The sequence below is a fragment of the Neopsephotus bourkii genome, unplaced genomic scaffold (assembly GCF_033783945.1).
Source record: "Neopsephotus bourkii isolate Nb327-2 ecotype Australia unplaced genomic scaffold, CSIRO-AGI_Nbou_v1 NB_1759, whole genome shotgun sequence".
Classification (NCBI taxonomy): Eukaryota; Metazoa; Chordata; class Aves; order Psittaciformes; family Psittacidae; genus Neopsephotus; species Neopsephotus bourkii.
The window spans coordinates 1,099,219-1,118,299 of record NW_026902233.1 but is presented as its reverse complement, the minus strand read 5'-3'; the positions used below and the strand labels follow the sequence as shown (position 1 = coordinate 1,118,299).

Here is a 19,081-nt window from a genome sequence, read left to right as displayed (position 1 = left end):
CCTCTGGTGTTGACCAACCAGGTGGCTTTGGTAAGTGCGTATCCCAGTATCTGAAAGTCCCACCACCCATTGCTCTCAGTGTAGTTTTTAACAGCCCATTGTACCGTCTGATTTTCCCAGAGGCTGGTTAGTGGTAGGGGATGTGATATACCCACTCAATGCCATGCTCTTCGGCCCAAGTGTCTATAAGGTTATTCTGGAAATGAGTCCCATTGTCTGACTCAGTTCTCTCTGGGGTGCTGTGTCACCACAAAATGTGTTTCTCAAGGCCCAGGATAGCGTTCCGGGCAGTGGCGTGGGGCACAGAGTATGTTTCCAGCCATCCAGTGGTTGCTTCCACCATGGTAAGCACATGGTGCTTGCCTTGGCGGGTTGGTGGGAGTGTGATATAATCAATCTGCCAGGCCTCCCCATATTTGTACTTCAGCCATCATCCTCCATACCAAAGAGGCTTTAACCGCTTGGCTTGTTTAATTGCAGCACATGTTTCACACTCATGAATAACCTGGGCAATAGTATCCATTGTTAAGTCCACACCATGATCATGAGCTCATCTGTGTGTTGCATCTCTGCCCTTATAGCCTCAAGCGTCATGGGCCCACTGGGCCAAAAATAATTCACCCTTATGTTGCCAATCTAAGTCCATCTGAGCCACTTCAATCTTAGCAGCTTTATCCACTTGTTGGTTGTTCTGGTGTTCCTCAGTGCCCAACATGGCGTACCTTCACCACCAGGTTCTGCACCCGGGCAGCGATATCTTTCCGCAGTGCAGCAGCCCAGATGGGTTTACCTCTACATTGCCAGTTGCTTTGATTCCATTGATGAAACCACTCCCACAGGGCATTTGCTACCATCTGTGAGTAAGTGTAGAGATAAGTACTGGCCACTTTTCTTGTTCAGCAATGTCCAAGGCCAGCTGGATGGCTTTCACCTTGGCAAACTGAGTCGATCTACCCTTTCCTTCAGCAGTTTCTGCAACTTGTCATCGGGGACTCCATACAGCTGCCTTCCATTTCCGGTGCTTTCCCACAATACAGCAGGACCCATCAGTAAGCAAGGCATACTGCTTTTCACTTTCTGACAGTTTAGAATCATAGATTCACAGAATAGAATCATAGAATAGTTAGGGTTGGAAAGGACCTTAAGATCATCAAGTTCCAACCCCCATGCCATGGGCAGGGACACCTCACATTAACCATGTCACCCAAGGCTTCGTCCAGCCTGGCATTGAACACTGCCAGGGATGGAGCATTCACAGCTTCCCTGGGCAACCCATTCCAGTGCCTCACCACCCTCACAGGAAAGAATTTCCTCCTTATATCCAATCTAAACTTCACCTGTTTAAGTTTTAACTCATTACACTTGTCCTGTCACTACAGTCCCTAATGAAGAGTCCCTCCCCAGCACCCTTATAGGCCTCTTCAGATACTGGAAGGCTGCTATAAGGTCTCCACGCAGCCTTCTCTTCTCCAGGCTGAACAGCCCCAACTTTCTCAGCCTGTCTTCATATGGGAGGTGCTCCAGTCCCCTGATCATCCTCGTGGCCCTCCTCTGGACTTGTTCTAACAGTTCCATGTCCTTTTTATGTTGAGGACACCAGAACTGCACACAATACTCCAGGTGAGGTCTCACGAGAGCAGAGTAGAGGGGCAGGATCACCTCCTTTGACCTGGTGGTCACACTCCTTTTGATGCAGCCCAGGATATGGTTGGCTTTCTGGGCTGCAAGCGCACACTGCTGGCTCATGTTCATTTTCTCATCAACCAGCACCCCCAAGTCCTTCTCTGCAGGGCTGCTCTGAATCTCTTCTCTGCCCAACCTGTAGCTGTGTCTGGGATTGCTCCGACCCAGGTGTAGAACCTTGCACTTGGCATGGTTAAACTTCATTAGGCTGGCATCAGCCTATCTCACAAGCGTGTCAAGGTCCCTCTGGATGGCATTCCTTCCCTCCAGCATATCAACCGAACCACACAGCTTGGTGTCATCAGCAAACTTGCTGAGGGTGCACTCAATCCCACTGTCCATGTCAGCGACACAGATGTTGAACAAAGGTGTTGAACATATGGCCCAGTCCAGACTGATCCAAGGGCTATTGCATGAACTATCTCGTGTTCAGTTTGCTTAAAGGCTTGCTGTTGCTCAGGGCCCCATTTAAATTCATTCTTCTTCTGGGTCACATGGTAGAGAGCTCTTCCAATTAAACTGTAATTTGGGATGTGCGTTCTCCAGAACCCCACAACACCCAAGAAAGCTTGTGTTTCTTAACAGCAATGTCTCTACCAACTAATATCTTGTTGATTGCATCTGTGGGGATCTGGTGACTTCCGTCTTGTCATTTTATTCCCCAAAATTGAACCTCCTATGCAAGTCGCTTAAGCTTACTCTGGTTTATGGCAAAACTGGCCTTCAGAAGGATTTGAATTATTTTCTCCCTTTGAGATAAGAACAGCCCAATAACTAAAGTGTAATATAAAACTACTACTGCTTCTAGTAATAATAATAATAATGATAAGGGAAATAACAAGGGAAGAGAATACAGATGCTCACCACCTGCCAACCAATACCCAGCTCGACCCGAGCAGTGATCACTCCCTCCTGGGTACCTCCCCCAAGTTTATGTACTAGGCATGATGTGCTGTGGTATGGAATACCCCTTTAGCTACTTTGGGTCAGGTGTCCTGTCTCTGCTTCCTCCTGGCTTCTTCTGCCCTTCCACGCTGGCAGAACATGAGAGACTGAAAAGTCCTTGACCAGGGTAAGTGCTACTGAGCAACAACTAAAACATCCATGTGTTATCAGCACTTTTGTCAGACTAAAGCCAAAACACAGCACTGCGGCAGCTACTAGGAAGGAGAAAAATAACTGTTACAGCTGAACCCAGGACAGTCATGCATTTGATATTCCTTCATTTATTGAAAAAAAACCTTGAATTTAATGCTGTGCTTTGATTAAAGTTTTGTTTCTGATAAAAAAATTCAGTATGTTGTAGAACAGCTGCTTCAAGTACATGGGATAAACTGACATTTCACAGCTGTAGTTGTAAGTGCTGAAATGTCTGCCTGAAATGGAAGAGTTTTCTTGCATTTTACTTACAATATCTGCTGACAGTATTCTGCTTCTTCTGAGCATAGCATGCTGACCTCTTCCCTGTGACTCTCTTTCTGATGGTTTACCTTTTTTGCCTTAAGCACTTCTCAGGCTCCTATGGGAGGTTGTTTCCACTTTACTGAAAGAATTGCAGTTGTCATTCAGCAAACAGGAAAGCTTATTTCCTTTGTATTAAATAATCTGGGGATCCTCTATTCTTAAAATCAAAACTTTCAATACATTAATATCTATAATCTAAATATGACTGTATTTACTGACTACAGAAGTATAAATCTACTTATGTGCTGTACAGGAGCTTATACTGAACCCCCCTTAAAAAGTATGTAGATTATTTCACCAAACTATTCACTTGGCTAATGTGCTAAATCTTATGTAAAGGCACATAGACCACCATTATACATGGAGGTTAACTACTTGCATTATAGATATCAGCCCAGGAATGCCACAGAACTGACCTTCTCATGTAGGTTGCCAGGTAAGCAGACTAGGGTGCATGTAGAGGAAGGTTCCTGTCAGCTCCTTTCTCCTCCTCATACTGTTCACTTCCCTGTCAGGCAGTGTAAGCAGTATGAGGTGCAGACTGTCCCTTGAAGTTGATTACCTTTCCTGAATACTGAAGCAACTGAAAAGCAGCTGGTGAATGTCTGCTCCAATGATGTCTCAGTGGCACAGGAGCAGCATCCTGTGCCGTACACAGGATTCAGCAACTTTCTGCTTATCACCCGTATTTTACTGAATGTATGATAAGAGTCCTCTAACATGAGAGTTAGTCACTCAATCCTGCAGCACCTTATGGACAAAAAGTAGTTCTCAGTGGTTTAGTGAGAAACATCTTGATTGAGAATGTAAACATTTTACATTTACTAATACTGTCTAAGACTTCACTGCATTTGGAGAGGAAACTTCCCTACTGGAGAGACAATCCTCTGTAATGGGATTGGGGAATATGCATCATGTCATCTATTCTGAAAATCAAATTAGAACACGCTTTCCTTATACCTTTCCCATATGAGAACCTTTATATTCTGTGGTGGCTGTGGTTGCTTCTGTGGCATCTTTTATTTCTATGTTTTGGCCCACCCCTCAGTTCACTGTCTTCATGCAGTGTCTAGGGTAAGGACACTCTAAAGCTACTTGTGTAAAAGATGGTTGAGAGTAAATACTTTCTACTACGGAGATTGATGAAGCAATGTTACTTACCATCTTCCTTCCAATAGGGGAATTCCAATAGAGGAATTTTGTACTCTTTACATACATTATATGTCATGGTATCTATCTAACTGAGTATCGTGTACTCCTTTATGTGTGCTTTGTTACATTTGCCATTCCAAATCCTGTCTCCAGCTCTGTCCAGGGAACCACATACACATGTACCCCTTTATACTTGCAACTACTGAAACTTTGGTATTTGTCAATTTCTAATACCATTTCATTCTTTGAAAAGTCATTTTGTCTTTTCTAAATTTTGAGCTACTTTTCAGGCTCATGTATATGTGTGTATATATATATATATATATATATATATATATATATATCTCAGCAGTAACCAAGAATAACTTAATGTGAAAGAGTCAGACTTACGAATTAAACCAGAATTTGGCCTGTTGACATGAAAAAATAATTTTCCAAAGCATTAAAGTTTAATGTTGTAAAAAAGGGTGTGTGGTGATGACTGGCCAATTCTTTCTTACATGGAAGAGTGCCACAGTACACTGGTTGACTTTAGGGTTGCTGTGCATTAAGGTTTTCTCACACACAAAACAATAAGGAACATAAGAAATGAAACCATGCATTTCTGAAGTAGAAGCATTCATGAGGATTTTTTTTCTGGGAACACATCATGGTGGTGTTAAATAAGGTGAAACATACTTTTTTGCTGAAAATACTTTTTATCAAATCAAGTAACCTACAGCATGTACTCCTGTCTCAAGAAGTGACTCACCACGGGGATTATAACTTTTCATCACATGCAAGTAGTAATCACTTACCTTTAGTCAGTGAGTTACGTTGGCAAGAAATAGAAGAACAAAACAGTATTTAGAGCTGGAAAACACCTATGAAACCATGTAAGACCACTGCTGATAATGATTTGTTCTCTAAAGTACAGTTTCTATTGTGTTTTTCAGTCTATGTGATTGAGTTTAACAGACCATATATTTCTTGAAGAAATTTTTCTCAGTTCTGTACAGACTTGGTTTTGTTTCATATTGGCCAGTTACTCTTACCTGAATTTCTTATTCTGCCCTAGATAATTAACCTTTAAAGAATATGCTTAAAATAATTTCCCCTTTTGAACTCTGTTGTACACTGTTCAATTGAGAAGTATGTTTATAAACATTAGTGTCTGCATCTCACACTCTTATATGTATATTTTTAGTTCATTTCAGTTTCACCACCTTTTTCCTCTGAAACTTCATTGACTTACAGCACACTACTGTTTACTAGTAAACTTGCTATCTTTAATGTTCCTTGGGTATTTCGTTTGGTACTTTGTGTTATGAAAATCTTTTTTGTCCAGATTTATTCTTCAGTTAGAAAAAATAAGAGGGGGAAGTAGCTGCCCTGCTCCTTCATGATGTTTAGTTTCTACATATCCTACAGTGTAATCTACAAGTCTTTTATGATCATACAGACATAGGCACTAGGGAGACAAACATCCCCTCAAAATCATGAAAAATATTGCAAAAGGTGATAGCACTGCTGTATCTTTCTCCTAGTCCCTTTTGCTACTTTATTATCCTGGTAAAGCTTAATTCTTACCCACTCTTTTACCTTAATGTTTAAGGTAGGTCAAGTATATCTGACTAAAAGCAGTATTTCAGAGTATGTACAGCTTATACATAGTGTGTATTGCAAGAATATTACTCCATGCTTTCTAATACTGAATAAACATTGGAGCACAGCTTCCTGTTGCAGTACTAAGAATTTTGCCATTTGAAGAGAACTTTTTTTTTTTCTTTTAATTTTGCAGTGCTTTTTATTACTGTGGTACAGCAGTAGTTTAAGCTTTACCTACTAATGTGAGTCATAAATCGTCTAAGTTTCTGGAAATACACAATCAAAAGAAATCTTCCAGTGCTGAATATTCATCTGTTCATGTTATTTCTTGTTTTGTTTGCATGTGACTGGCTCTTGGATTGTCCTGCTTGAAGAAGAAGTGAATTGGAAAGGAAACTCATAGCAAAACTGTTAAAAATTTTAAACTGAAATATATATTTTAAAGGGTTTAAAATCAATGCAAATAACCTATTTCTGTAGTTTTGTAGATATTAGGAGAATGTTACAGGAGCAGCTCAAGTACTTAATATGATGTCTGATAACACAGTTTGTTATTAAGAAGGTTTCTCTCTTTTGCCCCAGTTACAAGGTTTCTAGATTTCCTGTTTCCTTTTACTAAGACAAAAATATAGATGAAGGGATAGCTCTGCAAGAGAATGCATCACAGGGTAGAAGCTATGGTCAATCACTAACAAACCAACCACATTAGAATATTTTTTAAAAGAATGCTCTTACTAAACTTACTAAACTGTTCATTCAGGTTTCATAGAGGGTGCTAGAAAAATTTTCCAAGAGAAAAATCACTCTAACTCAATCAGAGTGTAACTTAAGGCTTGGGCTTGTTATTATTGTTTGATATTTCTTGTCATTGCTAGCCATGCCTTATCTTGCAAATTTGTTTTATTATTAATTATTATTATTATTGCCAAGTAAGAATCTCATTCAAGCTTGTGGATTGGGGAAATAAAATGGGAAGGGCCCTATGAAGAGGTGTAATTTTCTTACTTATTTAATGAAGCTTAACAGCGATTCTGTTAGATTAATTTCAAAGTTGGCATTGTTAGTCACAAGAATAACATACTGCTGCTTAAATACTGAAGTTTGCTACTTATCCTTTGAATTTTTATTTGAACATAGAGAGTTATGTGTGTATTTTAACATTAGTGAAGAAAAGATAGCTGACTTCATAGCTGAATTCTGTTTAGTTGACATTTGAGAAAGAATCTGAAGAAAGCATAACTGCTACTGTAAGAGAAGTACTTGTACATGGAAAGCATCATTTGAAGAATAAGCACTTCCCCTCTAGAAAAATTGTGGTTTTTTTTAATCTTAGCAAGGTTACTAGCAAGTCCAAAATTTAAATGAGCATAGGTCAACAATATAAATTGATTAACATCTTCTCTAATGATAGCAAGCACAGTAAGAAAAAAGTTTTTGGAGATCGGATTTTTGAAAAGATAATAATGTAATCAAGTAATATGTGTAGTACTGTAGAGCGCATAAATGTCAGATGAATCACAAAGCAAAATGGATCAAGACAGATCACACAGAGAGACACTTTCAATTTTGTTAACTCTTTGAAAGATGTTTTAAATAAATACTATCCATCTGAAAGTCTTTCTAAATAAACAATAGTATATGGAGAATCAGTATTTTGTTTGTAGCAAACTATCAACTAAGTTTTAAGGTCTGTTATTATTTAAACAGAGCCTGTGTTGATCTGAAGAAGGTTCTTGGCATAAAGTGGCCTTGTAATTTATTTAGCCAATCCTATAAATTGTATCTTAGATACTGCTAAACAAGATACAACCATGACAAATTCTTGTTTGTTAAATATGCAAAAGTTCAAGGAAGTTGCCTACATAAAATACATCATTACATGTCAGTAAGAGCCCAAATATATTTCAGAGCTCTTCAAGCTCAGGCATAGAGTATTTTTATAGTTCTGGAGAGTTTGGGGTACTCACATGCATTGCATTTCATGTGATTGGTCATTTTAGGAGAAAAACACAGACATTCAAGATCAGAATGGCATTGTTAAAAAATTACTGTGTGAGCACATTCTAAAATTGGAAAACAGGCTGCCTCAAGCTGGACACCCGTATAGTGCTGAGTAACTTGCTGTCTAGGTTGAATGTAGATATTAATTTTTAAATGTTACATTTGAAAGTATTTACCATAATATTTCAGTGCTTCTGTTGTTTAAAAGTAAAGTTTAAAAATCAGTTTTAGGAGTCTTAATTTAACCATTAATTGAATAATTCAGGAAAAATTGCTTTTGAGATTCTCTGCTGGGACTGTGAGTCTGTATTATGTCTGAGAAGGATACTTTACTGGATTTGATGGTCTGCTAGAACATTGGCGTGTCAGTAAAAAAACAGATTTTCACAAATGTCTTTCTATTTTTCCTCAGGCTGCCTTTCAGTATTGTACGTGTCCAGCTCAGAGGTACAGTAGTAGTAGTGTAGTAAATCTGCACAAGTCATAGCTTGTTCGAGAAGTTGAAATGCATTTGAAACAAATGTTCAGTTTCTGAAATAATGGTGGACTCGGTTCACTTAGAACCTCTTTTAAGTTTAATAAATCTTAAGCAGTCATTCTTGTTCCCTTTCCCTATTAATTGCATTGCTGAACACAAAAGCTGTGTTATGTGCAGAATGACTGAGCTTATCCCTACTAGAAAGGAGTTATGTTTGGTATCTAAAGAACAATAACAGTTTGCTGCCTGGCTGATCAATGCTGGATCAAGTTCACATTCCCAAGTTCCCACTCTCACACCTACATGTGCAGGGGGTGGAAACATAGCTAAGAGGGGGAGGACTTTTACAGAAAAATGTTGAACAGAGACTTACCCATCAGGACACAGCTGGGCTTGCATAGCAATAAACATTAATTTTAATCCATTGCTTGTAAAAACATCCAAAGCACAGAAGTTAGCAACCAATTAATTTTTAGCCTGCCCATTGTTTTCTTTATCCAGTGGAAACAATCCATAAACCTTTAAAATATTTTTTGTGCTACCTTGCAAGAAAACAGCTTTTCTATTTTAATGAGGAAAGAGTGGCCTTCAAAATGGTTGAAATCTCTCCAGTTTGGAGTCCCCATAAGTAGTTTTAGTACATGGGACACACAATATGAAATAAGGAGAAATCAAATGCTCCTTCAGGAAATAATATTTGAGATCGTTTTAATGCAGGAGGATAGAGTTAGGCATGTAGCCCTGTGTAATGCTAACCCAGAAACCTGCAACCTGCTGATTCTTGCAGTAGTCCAGTCAGAAACTCAAAATTATCCTGAGGGTTGACATCCTGCTGTTGCGTTCCCAACTGGCTATAGTTGGGAATGGAAGCTCTTGCTTTTCAGCCCAATGCTTTTCTCACACGTTCTGCAAAAACACTGAGCTGCTGAAGAATTTACAGAGAGCAGATGGTAACAAAATTTGTGTAATGGTCTTTGTTCCACATCCATCAGTTAGCTGTCTTTCACAAAAGCTGACACCAGCAATGTCAAGATCTTTCCAGGTTTATACTACCATCAGTCATCCCCTTTCATTAAGCAGTGCTTCGTAGTCAGACTGAAGATGTAGGTGATGGTTACCTCCTATTTAATCATGGAGGATATAAGTGATTCTCCTAAAACTCATTCATCTCCATAAGAAAGGAATGTTTTTCCAGGTTGCTTTAGCTATTCTTTTCTACTCCCCTCTAAGCCCACAGTAAAATTCAAATGCCAGAATTAAGATGTCTGGAGAAAGAAAGGTTTGAAAAATGTACTGGCTGACAAAGCTATTGGTCAATACAAAAGTGAGCAGTAAAGGTCATTGTTCAAGCTTATGGACTTTTGCTTTGAATATCTTTCTTTGCAAGAAGTGTTGGAAGGATTTTTGATTTCTTCAAGGGATCAGTAAGACCCAAAGTTCAGTAACTCTGAAAGCTGTATTTTATTTCTTCAAGAAGAAAGAAAGTCTGCTTCATTTTCTTTGAGTGTCTTTGTACTGGAAAAGTAAGAAAAACACTGCTTGTCACATCAGTGGTGCAGAACTGTCCTGTAGCCATGTTAAGACATGGTTTTGTATTTCTCTATAATAAAAAAAAAAAACAACAAAAAAACCACACAAACCAAACCAAACAAACAAACAAAAACCCCAAGAAAACCAAAACCAACAAAAAAAAACAAGGAACCCCCCCCCCCAACTAAACAAAGAAAAAACAACCAACCAAACAAAAAAAAAAACAAAACACCACCCAACAAATTCAAAAAAACAAAACAAACACACAAAGTGAATAAAGTTGTCCCCATGAAAACTGCAGAGACACAGCTGGGGGACTTGCAGTTCTCAGAGGACCACATTCTGGGCTGGATTTCATTTCCAGTAACTCTGATCTGCTGCTGATATACTGCTTCTTGCAATATGGATGCACCAGCCATCTTGCCATGTTCACTTGTAGCCCACTGCCTCTTAGTCTCTCTGATAACAGGTGTGTTTTAAAATCCTTGCAGTTCTTGCCCTTGGGGAATACAGTCAATATTTCAAGCCATTATTAATCATCTGGTGAGATACTGGATAAAACACATTACTGTATTTTCATTTTCTGAACCTTTTTACAAAAGATTGGAAGCCAGGTCTCTTCCGCTGAACCAGTTTTCAGGTTACAGGCTGTGCTGAGGGCACATCATAGTCTCACTTTCCAAGTAAGTTAATTTTCTAACTTAAACTAGTAGGTTTTTTTCCTATAAATCTTCTCAATTGTAAGAAAACAGTCACATATCTTGAATTTTATCATAGTTCCATTAAATTATCTTTTACTGGTATCACAGATGTGATGGCATCAGCCTTAAAATGTAGGCAATATCATGATAAACAAATCCGGGGGGGAGTCCACTTTTTGTTTTATGTTACAAGGGAGGTTGTATAAAGGTACAAAATCGCAATTTGTAGACTGGTGAAGTTAGTTACACCCTCTGGGAGAAAACATGATGCGATAGTAAAATCTTTAGGCTTTCCTGTGTGCTTGCTGCTGTCCACCTAGTTCTAAACACGTAAATGTGGGTGTGTGTATGTGGTGTAAGATTCAGTAATTGAGAAGAAAATACCATCTCTAGAAAGGAGAGATTGGAAAATAACTTGACTGCATTAGTTATCAATTTCCTCTGCTTTGCAAAAGCTCTTTTAAAATTTATTTACAGTAAATATTTTTATTCCTTCATTTTCATTTTCTTTTTGCCTTCCAGTATCCAAAAAATGTTGGTAAGCACTTATTCAGTGTTGACCTTGGATACAACAAGCTCCTAAGAAGTTCACCAATACAGAATGTTTTAGCATTAGAGTAGCACAGATCCACTGAAATTATAGACAATTTATGCAAAGGAAACGTGCATAATCATGATTTTTCATTGAGTAATCATTAGCAGCCATCACAGCCTGAACAATTCAAAACCAGTTTCTATTTCAATTTAAAATGAAAGAGTTGGCTGTTGCTCAAATATCCTATTGTTTTCTAGGCTATATACAATCCTCAAAGTTCATTGTATCCTTGGGATCTGGCTTGAAAAATAGCTGATATAAATCATTGTCTAAATTATTTACCTGTTATTTATGGGCCTGCCTTCACCCAATCAGTAGGAAGTGTTACCTCCTCTCCCTGTTTCAAAATTCAGTTATATTTAGTCCTGCTGCTCCAAGAATGAAGTATCCTAGCATATGTTGACATGTACAAATGTTTGTTCCCAACCTAAGTGTTAGATAGGAGAGCTCCATTAGCAGTCCCTGAAAGAAAGGCTTTCCACGTAAAGAAAGACATGGAAGATGGAAGGACTAACCTCTTAGTTTCTGTTGTGAGGGGGTTCAAGTATGACAGTCAGTGTCATGTGGACAGCAAACAGAACAGCTGATGGAGGATCATGCAGCCATTCTCCCCTTGAACTGGCTGTGCCATCACCCGAGGTGTTGGCTCCACAAGGTCTATTACCAGAATAAAAAGTAAGTAACAATTCCTGTTGGGTTTCCTTCACAGCTGTGCAGTTCCGAACAGGAAAAGAGGAGCTACCTCTGAGTTTTAACACAGCATATGTTTGTGTGTACAGGGATTTTCATCCCAAATCAGCCTCAGGGTCTGCAAGTCTGTAAATCAGTATCTCCTGTAACTTTCTTCCCCTAGTTTTCTCCAAACATTTGATAGGACAGGAAGTGTAATCCTTCAAAGGATTTAAAGTATAAATCTGTTACACTGTCTCTATTTCCCAGTGTTTTGCATAACTATCTGTGGGAATGCACCATCTAATCTGTTGGCTGACCCACGGGAATATTGTTTAGGTAGTTACATTAGTTTGTATTTCCTATTAACATCATTTTTTGTTCATATCCTTGTTTGTCTCTTTGAACTACGCTCTGTTGTTCTTTCTCCATTCAAATGTGCAGAGTTCAAGAGCCAATTTATAGGAGCTTCCAGAAGTACCATTTAGTAGAAATCTGGTGTAGTTTTACAAAATGAAAATATGCAAGTTCAAGTAGGCCTGTGGCAAGTGTGAAATAAAAATCTATAGTACGATTTTCTACTGTGATACCTCTGTTAAAAGTTCTTTTTGTGTGTAATGCTTCATAGTGAAGTTGTTTCTATTTAAAGCATTGAGTTTAATCTTGGCTTTGATCTGAAGCTTTTGATCTTGAAAAAAGCATGTTGTGGCAGTAAAACAAAAAGGGTAGGAGAGAGGGGTTTTTTGGTGTGGGTTTGTTTTTTTTCAGTGATAAAGGGATACTGTCAAGATACAGTACACACTAATTGGACCTATCTTCATTTGCTTAAATCTGTTTGCAAAGGCCATCTAATTCTATATATAGGAGGATCTGCTCAAATATGTGCTTTAATGAGCCTTATTCTTTTACAAGAGCATAGATTTTCTTTTGACGCTGTCAGGAAATTGTCATATATAGCACAGAGTATATTATTTTTTAAATATTAAAAATACCTTTCTATCATAATTTTAACTGTATCGAGTATGATGCAGTCTATCCTTTATTGTCTGTCATTTTAAATGCTAAACACAGATCACTAAGTAAAATCCTAAATTAGGAATTTATAGTGTTCAGATTTTGCATATGGTGTCTTCCATCATAGCAGAGCTTGTATATTCTCTTCAAAGAGCACAGAAACATCTGTTGAAATCACATGCCTAAATTAAATCACCTGCTTGCAGTCTCTTGTTGAATAAAGCATTTAACTGGACCCTCAATTAGGGGCTTGCTGTGCTGTCACATGATTAATGACCTGGTTTGGTTCTTGCTTTTAAGGCACATTTCAGGCCCTCCAAGGTAAGTTAATAGTTGGATTCTTCAGGTACTAGGCCAGTACTGGGGGTAAGCTGAAGCGCTTCATGGTGGTTGTACTTCCTCTCTTGAGCCAGCCCCATTAGCTCGTTCCTCTGTGAATACCTGGGATAGCGGGCGGTTATAGGAAGGTTAACAGGAAAAGCGTTTGTCATAATGAGAGACAACGAGAGCGTCTCTCTGAAAGCTAGACCGTAACCCCGCGACAAGCGGTCACGCCGACGTTCGGAAGGGCCGCCGCCTCAGCCAGGCGGTACGCACCACCGCTGCGTGCTGCGCGCAGCTCGGCTGGCCTCGGTATTCGCACCGCCGGAGGGCGGAGAACCGGGCCCCGCCTGCCGCCGGCGAGGCACCGCTGGCGGTATTTCGGGCTGGGCCGGGGGAGGCGCGGCAAGCCCCGGCGGGGCCGCCCCGGAGCCCCTGGTCCGTACTCCTTTCAAGCGCTCCTCCTCCCTCCACAGACATGAGGGCCAGAGCTCGGGGGCGGGGACCCCGCGGAGGTGTTTCATTTCCGACCGAGGGCTGCGGTGTGCCGCCACTGGGGACGCCAACGGCGGCAGGGGACTGGACGGGACGGGGCAGCGCGGGGCGGGACGGGCGCGGCTCCGGGCCGGGGGACGGTGTCGGGCGGGACGGGTTTGCCGCAGCGCGTCCCGTCTTGTTCTGTGCCGTTCGCCCCGCGCTCCCTGGTGAGCGGAGCATAAGCGGGGATACTCCGCTTGCAAGCTCGCCTTAGTGTGCGCTTTCTCCCCCATGTAGCCTTTGCTGGAGGAGGGCGAGACGTGGAAGGAGAGTCGGCTCGTCCAGCAAGTGAGCGGCGAGGTGAGGAGACAATCTTCCGCAACTCTTAACGTTGTTCCCGCTTCGTTCCTTTGCCAATCTGTTCCCCAAGTTTTTCACCTGACGCCCCTCGCCACTCCCGCCATGCTTTAAAACAGTTGCTTTCATATGGGAATAAAAACATTTGTGTGGGGGAAAAAACTGAAGAGTTACTTCTTTATTAAATGATAACAACCCCATCGACTAAATTTGGCGTTGGTAGTCTGGAACAACTTTGGAGTGGGTGGCTGGAAATAAACCTCTTACTGGAAATAGAAGGTGTAAGGGATGAAGCGCAGAGATTTTCCCCAGGATTTTTGCGCACCGCAGTGGTAACTTTCTGTCCGGATTTCCATTTGGCAGCCCAGTCTGTCATCAAACATGTTCTTGTGCCCAAAACTTTTAAACTGAAAACACCACCTCGCACTTTGACCATGCACAAGTAACTCACCAGATCACCTACGACCGTGTTATTCTAGATGAGCAGAAGTGCTGTTTGTCTTTGTAGTGAAGCAATGGAAAAAAAATAGTCTGGAGTCTGTTTATAACTTCTTACTAATGTTGAAAAGCTGTGCTTGGGTCACATCTTCATGCTAAAAAAGCACTATGGTTTTAATCCAGGTCACAAAATGGATTCGGACAAACCAGATGATGAGAAAAAGTGGCAAAAAGAAAAGAAGGCTGGATGAAGTTGTTTTCCAAAAGGTAAGGGTTCCCAATGTGTGTTTGTGTAATTGGACGAAGGGTGGTAAATCCAAAATGCTTTCCCATGACACCTTCTTAAACTTTTAAGGAGGTGTTTTCCAGCGTCTTCAACAAGGTGATGGTGAAAAGGCGTTACTGGTAACAGTTTCAGTGTCACTATGTAATTACAATGGAAAAAATAATTTTCTCAGGTGTCTGTAATTTAGAAGACAACTTCCTCAGAATGTTCCAGTTTTTAACTGGATGTTAATGTTTTTAACTCTAACATTCTGAGGGAGAAAGAGAAGAGTGCTTTCATCAGAGAAATTAATAGAACTTGAGAGCTTTTGACAGGACCTACTACTATTTGCATATGTTCAGTTGCTGGTAGCTGACAATTTTCATTGTGGGTGCTGGGGCAATAATAGATGTGATCTGTACATTGAAACAAATAGTTCTAACTATGCTGTTGTCACATAATTCAGAGGGTCAGTTTGGAAATAATCTATTTGCAATGTAGATTTCAATTAATGAGAATGTGCCTAGATGGTTATTTTATAATTACTACAGAAGATTTTTTTAAACTCAATGCAGCCTATATTAAACTTTTAAACAGATTTTTTAGTAGCTGTTGTGATACATTTGTTCTGTACTCTTGAGTTGACCATTTAAATCACAGTGTAGAGAGAGGTGACTGACACTTTTCTGAATAGCTGTTTTCTTTTACAATCAGATTTAGAATTATTTTTTTTAAACCTCTTACCTTTAAAGGATTAAAATGGCAGTGTGTTGTTTTGCTGTTTCGACAGTGCTTCTAGAATGCATGATGAATCATTGCTGTTTCTGTAGCCAAATTCTTGCTGATAGCATGGCTGCCAACTCCTGGATGTGTTGCCTTAGTATGGGCATTGCAGTATATGACAAATGTCTGTGAAGTGCATTGTTGTGTGGGGATTTATGAGCTCCATGGTGAGTTAAAAAACCACCAAATAGCATCCTGTAATTCACTACTACTTTTACTTTGTAACTGGAATACATTGTTTAGGAAAGATGTTCTGTGGTGCTGTGTTAATGGCATGATCTAAACAGAGACAGCATAAACTACTGCATAAACTAATTCCATTTCTTTGTATTTTGGTGTGTGACCGTTTGCATGTATGTGTAGCATCTGTATTTACAATCTTTTTAAGATGAAGAATTTTAAAGTATCGCTCTGTGAATTCGAGAGCAAAATGCATTCAGAGTACATCCAGCCCTACTACAAGCTACAGTCTGCACACATTTTTATGTAATTTTTAAAGGTGCAAAGTAGGTTCCCTGCTACATTTAGATACCTTGTGCTGTTATACCTGTTCTCATCCCTTTCTATTGAAGAAGGCTTCCTTAGTGCAAAACCCCTTTGTACCAATAAAATTCCATTGCTGTTGGGGGGTGGGGGGGAGGGCGAGGGGGGGGAAGTTGTTCTACTTCACTGTTAGAAATGTGAAACCTAATATGTAAACCTAAGGTATAGTCGTGTTTTTTTTTAAACAGTAATACTTGAGTAAGGTCTGTGAGCAGAAATGTGAATTAAAATTGAAGGCAAGGATACACAGTCTTCTGTTTCTATAAGTATTAATAATTCTTGGAAATTGAGTGCAGATTCTCAGCACTGCATTGGCAGGGTACTTAACCCCATGGAAAGGAAAAGGCGTAATGATATGTTTTGTGGTGGAACCACTGACGAGGCACCAAGGGTGGGATTCCTCATCTGCTGCAGAGTGTGGTCTTTGCAGCGGTGACTTCGCCAGTACAGTTAAGAGAAAAAAGACAAGGGAACTCCCTGGTGCTGGCAGATCTTTATTGTATTGTTTTGTTTGGAGTTGATTACAAGTAGGTTTCCAGCATGGCACCAGTCAGTGTGGATGGTGCGAACCTCTCTTCCACTAGAATTCTTGATTTTTCAGTCGTGTCTGTATTGGCTTGTAGCAGAAATGACATCATAAAGCAGTGGAAGTACTTTGGGAATAAACAAGACAACAAGAAAGAAAAAGGCATGTAATGGAAAGTAGGGTGCACTTGAAAAAATCAGCAGAGGTAGAAATAAAACCATGGAGTGAGAAGAGGGGGGTGAGAAGCAGAGCAAGAAGTAAGCACAGAAGTCAGAGCTGGTACCAGCTCACATCACAAGTATGATTAAAATAAAGATACTGATGTATTTTGCTACATGTGGAAAACTGAAATTCACATTGATCCTGCTTATCCTTTCAAAACAAACACTAACTTACTGAATGTAGCTTCTAAACTTTCATGTGCCTGTGCCGTCCGATTTTACTCTATCGCTTTTCTTTCTTTGTGGTGGAAAGTCCTTTTTCTAATACAAGATGGATGGCTTTGCTATACCGAGACATTGCCAAATCAAAGCAAGTGCTTCTGCGTCCACGTATAAAATTTAGGACAGATAACTCTATGGAATAAGTGAAACGGAATCGTATAGGAAAGGTTGCTGACAATTACTGGGGAATTACTTACTGAAAAAAGTTGCCTTCTAAACAGTTACATGTGTAGGAGCTGACTTTACATACATGTATGTGTATTTAAAGAACATTTGAAGATAGTGTGTGCTGGATAAGAACTGTGTAACTGCTAGTGTTAACTGCATATATAAACATATAAATGACATATATATATGTAAACACATAAAAGGCATTTAAACTACTGGGGAAGCTCATGTAGAAAGTTGCGGTGCTGCTCTCCTGTGTGGTTCCACACAGAGTGGATTGCAGCAGTGTTAACAAATTCCGTGGTTGAGACTTTCTAGTCATGTAACTAAGGGCCCTTGTTCTTTTGCTCCTTTTCTCTCTGATACTTTTTTTTTGAGTTTTTTTTCCCCTTTCAACCTTTTTGCTGTTCTGTTCCTGTAGGATTTTTTCGTAGTAGCTTTTATTACAATCCCTTCACCCCTGTTTGTTTCTCTGTTCTCCTTTGTCTCCTTCAGTCACCTTCAGTACTGTTCATTACTTTCCATTTACTTTCAGTTGCTTTTTCTAAGCTACCTTTTGTCCACCTTGTTTTCTGTTCATGGTTCTCTGTAGATATTCTTCTTATGATGTGTGTGTACACATACATAAGCCTAAACACACTCACCTGTTGCATTTCTGCTTTTTTTCATCCCTCCTATTCTCATGCATTCTTTTCACTCATTTAATCTTACTCTGTTTCTTCATCTTGTCATTTTGCTGGTCAGCACATCTAGTTTTAGTTAAAGTTAGTGTTGCGTTATTTATGGAGAGTGTGATAGAAATGCTGAGTGTTACTATTATTTTTGTTGCAATACTGGACACTGCCTGCTTGGAAAAAAAGAAATCCATTATCTATGCCAGTGCTGGGTGTTAGGCAGAAGAAAATAATCTTTCAATCAGTCCAAAGGAATTGTAGCAGATGATCTGTATCCACTGTGAGATTTGAGAAGAAACATACCTTTTTATTAAGAGACTAACTCACTTTTATATGAAGTTCAGTATTAGACTATAAAACCTGCTTTGAAAGTATGCCTATGGTAGAAAGTGTCATAGGATGAGATATCAAGGGTACATAGCAGTTAAGAGAGAGCACTGAAACACATGTTTATATACCAGATAAAGAAGATGATTTGTACAGATTATCAAAATTGCATTTGTCTCTTTCAGTTTTAGTTTGTTTCTATACTAAACTTTGAGGAGTAATTCAGCTTTTCCAGAATAATTCTTCTGTTTTCTCAGAAATACTGTTTTCACATGTTTAAAATTTGTCTACTAGTTTACTAAAAATGTAATTGTCTTTGATTTTTTTCCTATTGATGATTATTCTCACTCGAGAGATTTACAGTTGTCAGTATTTAAGCTCTGTTAATAACCTAAGAAAAAAATTACTTTGAAATAGCTGTTAAGTTTCCAATAAAAAAAACCCAGACAACCAAAGCAAAACCAATTGTGGTATATATATGACTAATGCTAAATGCTTTGTCCTTTAACAACAAATTCACCAGTATAACTGAAACACAAAGACCAAATCTTGTAATTCATTAAAATTAAATGTGGTGTTATACTTCAAGTAGAAAATATTTTGAAGTCTTAGCAAAACATAGGTAGGGGGAAGAAACTATAACATGGTAAAAGAGAGCTTTTATTTAACTAAGGAATTAATTCATAATAAGGATTATATGCTTCTGCTAATTTATGTAAAGAAATATTACATAAATTAAAATTAATTTAAGACTTTAATTACCATGCATTTTTTGTTTCTTGAAATGAATGTTTTTACTTGATTCCGCCAGTCAGAGAATCAAAGTAAGGATCAAATCTGAAAAACATCTTTTGAGTTTGTGCACTACGAAGTGCTTAATAGCTA

At 39.2% G+C, this 19,081-nt stretch overlaps 1 protein-coding gene across 9 annotated transcripts in view; it reads left to right on the top strand.

Annotated features, from left to right (window-relative positions):
- AOPEP (aminopeptidase O (putative)) overlaps positions 1 to 19,081 on the top strand; it is a 191,592-nt gene that overhangs the window by 101,717 nt on the left and 70,794 nt on the right. For 6 of the 9 annotated variants that reach the window (XM_061377521.1, XM_061377524.1, XM_061377520.1 and 3 more), the window contains 2 exons: positions 13,970 to 14,032; positions 14,651 to 14,734. In XM_061377521.1, coding sequence (XP_061233505.1) covers positions 13,970 to 14,032; positions 14,651 to 14,734 — 147 coding nt within the window. Of the gene's footprint in view, positions 1 to 13,969; positions 14,033 to 14,650; positions 14,735 to 15,522; positions 15,713 to 19,081 lie in introns of all 9 variants that reach the window. The other 3 variants (XR_009729089.1, XR_009729088.1, XM_061377523.1) reach the window with 3 other exon arrangements.